The 4,350-nt window shown below is 57.6% G+C and overlaps 4 protein-coding genes across 4 annotated transcripts in view; 2 read left to right on the plus strand and 2 right to left on the minus strand.

Annotated features, from left to right (window-relative positions):
- Positions 1–32: 32 nt before the first annotated feature.
- ACA1_394260 (uncharacterized protein) lies at positions 33–520 on the minus strand (the record flags this gene model as incomplete). Its single annotated transcript, XM_004340675.1, has 3 exons — positions 33–152; positions 256–356; positions 451–520. The coding sequence occupies 3 exons, from the start codon at positions 518–520 to the stop codon at positions 33–35; spliced, it is 291 nt and encodes a 96-aa protein (XP_004340723.1).
- Positions 521–905: 385 nt separating this feature from the next.
- On the plus strand, positions 906–2,801 carry ACA1_394270 (Fbox domain containing protein; the record flags this gene model as incomplete). The annotated part of the gene is made up of 9 exons (XM_004340676.1): positions 906–963; positions 1,023–1,082; positions 1,338–1,440; positions 1,508–1,707; positions 1,780–1,893; positions 1,967–2,057; positions 2,132–2,230; positions 2,286–2,572; positions 2,650–2,801. The coding sequence occupies 9 exons, from the start codon at positions 906–908 to the stop codon at positions 2,799–2,801; spliced, it is 1,164 nt and encodes a 387-aa protein (XP_004340724.1).
- A 392-nt stretch (positions 2,802–3,193) lies between these two features.
- ACA1_394280 (uncharacterized protein) lies at positions 3,194–4,053 on the plus strand (the record flags this gene model as incomplete). Its single annotated transcript, XM_004340677.1, has 3 exons — positions 3,194–3,537; positions 3,623–3,738; positions 3,830–4,053. 3 exons carry the CDS (start codon positions 3,194–3,196, stop codon positions 4,051–4,053), a joined length of 684 nt encoding a protein of 227 aa, XP_004340725.1.
- A 146-nt stretch (positions 4,054–4,199) lies between these two features.
- The window catches only part of ACA1_394290 (uncharacterized protein), a gene marked incomplete at both ends in the record, with an annotated part of 870 nt that continues 719 nt past the window's right edge, over positions 4,200–4,350 (minus strand). Inside the window, one exon of the mRNA XM_004340678.1 lies at positions 4,200–4,330. Coding sequence (XP_004340726.1) covers positions 4,200–4,330 — 131 coding nt within the window. The remainder of the gene's footprint in view (positions 4,331–4,350) is intronic.

Here is a 4,350-nt window from a genome sequence, read left to right on the forward strand (position 1 = left end):
GAGAGAGAGAGAGAGAGAGAGCAGTTAGACCACTACACCTCACGATGATGGAGTGGACGGACAATACGGACCTCAAGGTACTGCAGCGATTTGAAGCGGGAGAGATTGACCATGGTCTTGCATTCCAACTGGCCTGGCCGTCTGGACTCCAACTACGTTGAGACAAAGTGGTCATGTTGGTCAGCACACGCACATTATGGGACGATCATCAACCGAACACGAGCAATGGCAGAGAGGCCTCTAGAGACGACTCACCCTAACGCTGGGGATCTCTTCGAGCAGCATGGACAAGCGACTCATCGTATCACGGTAGGCAGCGCCTTTGGCCGTCTGAGATAGCGCAGTGATACGCTTGCCTACATCGCGCACACACCAGGTTTAAGCTCAGCTCACTTGCGTGCGTGCGTAGGCCACAGAAGAGGGGAGCATGCCGTGCGGGGGCGACCGTACCGATCTGGCGAAACTCGTGCAGCGCATCGTTCAAGATCTCGAGAGAAGATGGATTGAGCGGCAGCACCATCCCACCCTCTCGTAGTTTTGCCTCTGCGCGGGTGTCGACACAAGTGAGCGGTGGCCGACATCATCATCAGTGTTTAGAATGGACGTACCATTTTCTTTTACAAATTGGAAGAATCGGGCTATGAATTCGCCGTTAGAGTTCATCCCCTCAGAGCTAGGCCAGCAGTGGGCCTCTCCTACTGTGGCGAAACCGGTTCTTCTCTTTCTTCACACTGTCGGGGTCAATAGGCAGTTCAATTTCTCCTCATTTTCTTACGTGCATTTGTTTTCTTCTGTTTTCTCTCGTCCATCGATTATCGGAATGGGCAACTCAGAATCGACCCGCGGGTGGTCTGGCGTGGAGGCGCCAGTCTGTCCTGCGAACTGATTGCAACGGAAGAAGGAACATGGACAACTTGCCGGAGGAGATTGGGCTCCACATCTTGTCTTTCCTCACGCCCAAAGGTAAGTGCGATTTTTTTGTTTTGTTCGGTTTCTGCTGGCTCACCACTTCTTGTGCACAGAGGTGGTCTCCTCGGCCGTGGTCAGCCAACGATGGCGGCAGCTTAGTGCTGACAACCACGGTACTCTTCCCCCGCAGGTGTCGCCTCAACGCGTCACATCTAAATCCACAATAAAAACGGACGCAGTGTGGCGCGGGTTGTACGAGCGGACGTTTCCATCTCTCGCGGGGCGAGTTGTGCGGCGCCACACGAGAGCACGCAAGGCAGAAGGAGAATCAGGTATCACCGAACCGTTTCTCGCCACTTCTGCGTCGCAAACAACTCATGACCTTCTGCACGCACACGCAACTGCCTCAACCTTGCTGGTGATTGCAGGGCACGATCTGGACTGGCGTGGTCAATTCCAGCAATCAAGGCAAACGGAGGCCAACTGGGAGAGTGGCACCTTCAGGCATTCGGCCTTTCATCCCTACGGATTGTACGCGTCCTTGTGATTACTCTTTTGTGTGGTGCAAGGTGAGCTCACTCGCGCTTTGTGGTTTTAGCACGGCCTACAAGAAGACCGTAGGCGGCATGCTCTTCCAATCGGACGAGGACAGGCTGGTGGCGGGCCATTTCAACACAGGCGACGTGGTCGTCTTTGAGAACCCGACCGAGGCGTGCCCCAGGCCCAAGCAACTGCACCTCCTTGAGTACGAGGATCGGTACCAACCCCTGCCGTTCCCCCAACCTCAACCCCACTTTGGTGCGCTCCTGGAGCATGGTCTCATGGGTCTGTACAGGTTGTCAACGCTGCAGTTCTCCGACGGACTGTTAGCCTGCGGACACACGGACGGGGTGGTCAACGTGTGGAATCTGGCGGGTGGCGAACACGTAGTCGCCCTCATTCGCAGCTTCGAGTGGGTCGAGTCACTCCAGTTCAACAGAGCTGGTACATTGCAATTTGATTTTACAATCAGTCTGCAATTGGCTGATAGATAGAATTGTTCGTTGTGTGCACAAAGCCAAGCAACTGGCGGTCGGCTACAGCACGGGCAAGATCGGACTGTGGGACATCGAGCAAGCCAGCGTCGTGGGCCTGCTCAAGGGCCACAAGTGCGTTTTTCTCAGCTGCATGGTATTCTCTTAGGAGTGGTCCCCTCACATACGTATTGCCATACAACATGCAGAGCGAATGTGATGTGCATGCAGCTCTCGCCTGACGGCCGTGTGGCGTTTACCGGTTCCCTCGACTCCAGCATTCGCATCTGGTACACACGAAAGGGCGGGTGATGAGATCAGCTTAGGGCATCGCTTGCAAGCGTACTCACGGTTCGAGGACAGGGACATGCGTACCGCGGCGACTGTGAGCTGCATCAAGGGCGAGCGTGTCGTCAAGTGCCTGAGCGTGGACTTCGACTCCCACCGGTTGGTCCACAATCGAGGCGACCAGGGCTTGTCACTGCTCGACATACGAATGACCCTGTCCAGCGCCGGCCCCGAGGGTGGCGACACCCTAGTCCACGCCCCACCCGTCGTAACGTCGTGGAAGGCACACAGCGGCGCCGTCCTCCGTGTGCAAATGCAAGGCGACCGCATCGTCACCGGCGCGCGCGACAAGACTGCTAAAGGTATACCGTCCATCACGCACCGCTCACTTTCTAGAGAAGAGAGAGTGTCAGCTGATTTGTTCTGATAATGACGCCAGTGTGGGATCTGCGTTCGCCGGCCGAGCCGAGGGCGGTCCTCACGCTACCACACGAGGATTGGGTGACCAGCCTCCAGTTCGACGAGGAGACGCTCAGGTGTGCCTGGGGCGCCGACATCTCGACCTACTTCTTTCGCTCTGCCGAGGCGTGACCTTGCTTGCGGGTCCGCCTCCTTTCACACCCCCACCACCGTGTATTGTATTTATTTCTTTTATTTCTTTTTGACAAACTAATAAATAAATATGGATAACTGCTGGCGTGTTTTTATTATTTTCTTTTTGTGCTTTTTGTTTTTTTCCGGGGTTCGGACCCACGCACGAGAGCGATATCGTGGGTTTGCTTTTTGAATGGTGAATGGGCCAAGAGAGAAGCGGGACTGGGTGGCTTGCAGGCACCGGTGAAGAGCAAAAAGGCCCTCGGGAGCGCTGTCGGCCGACCAACCTCTCGTGGCTGCGCACAGCACCGGTATTGAGGAGGTCTCATCAGCCCCCAGCTGGATATCCGTGCCCAGGCGAAAACTCACCTAGGGGGAGGTAGACCTGGATGGCCTCGCTACCCATTGGTCTCGCTCCTCCTTTTTTACCGGCCTTCTCTCGTTCATCCATTCATTCATCTCAGCGAACACCAACAAACCGCCTACAGCCACACCAACCACAAGAAATGGCTTACATTCCGACCTGGCTCGCCATGGCTCTCGCCGCCGTCGTTGGCATCATGTGCGCCTTTGCCCAGTCGCCGCCCTCTGGCCCGTGCCTCGGCGGGGCCTTCCCCGACGCCGGCAACTGCTGCCCGACGATGATCAACATGATCAACTTCTACCGCGATGCTCGCGGGTGCTACCCGACCCGCGTGGCCAACAACCAGGTCCTCTACGCCGACGTCGGAGGGTACATGCGTTGAGCCGCCACACCCATTCCACACACATTGCTCAACTTTACGGTTGCTGACCTCTGTTGTGTCCGCATCGATCAGGTGCTTCCCCAACGCGCAGGGCACGTACAGGCCGGCGGGCGCCACTTGCCCCCCTGGCCAGCAGTGCTCGCCCACGTGTCTGCCCACCGTCGTCGCCACTCCTCAGCCCACTCGCCGTACCAACCAACACCTCAGCTCAGCCTCGCTCCCCCACCAACCCTTCTCACCAAATCGTGATGCACCACGACACAAACAACAACACAACAGCGGCGTGCCCGGCCAACGCGCAGAGGGATCCGGCGGGCTGCTGCCCGCGTGCCTTTGGCATGTCGCTGTTCTACCGCGACGTGCGCGGGTGCTACCCGATCGCCACCAATGTGGGCGTGCTCTACGCCGACGCGAGCGGATGTTACCCCAACGAGGCCGGCGTGTACAACCCGGCCGGCATGGCTTGTCCCGCTGGTCGCCAGTGCGTCCCTGCCTGCGACTAATGCGCTCGCCGAGAACGGTAGTGCCACACGCCCTTCTCTCGCGTGTGGCCTCAGCTCTCTGTGCAAGATGGGCAAGCTCGGCTCTCTTCACACCTTTGCTGCATTCTGATTTGTTGTTTTTTACACCATAAAACTTCACATGCCAATCACGCATCCAGAGCAAGCCCGTTCTCAGCGGCCCAGGCCAGCACCCTTTGGCGCCGCCTGGTCAGCCGAATGGTGTCGGCGCGCCATGGACAGCCGTTGGCGCGAGCCCACTTCACCACCTCCAGGTGCCCTTTCAGCGCAGCGTGGGTA

Source organism: Acanthamoeba castellanii (assembly GCF_000313135.1).
Source record: "Acanthamoeba castellanii str. Neff unplaced genomic scaffold scf7180000084756, whole genome shotgun sequence".
NCBI lineage: Eukaryota > Discosea > Longamoebia > Acanthamoebidae > Acanthamoeba > Acanthamoeba castellanii.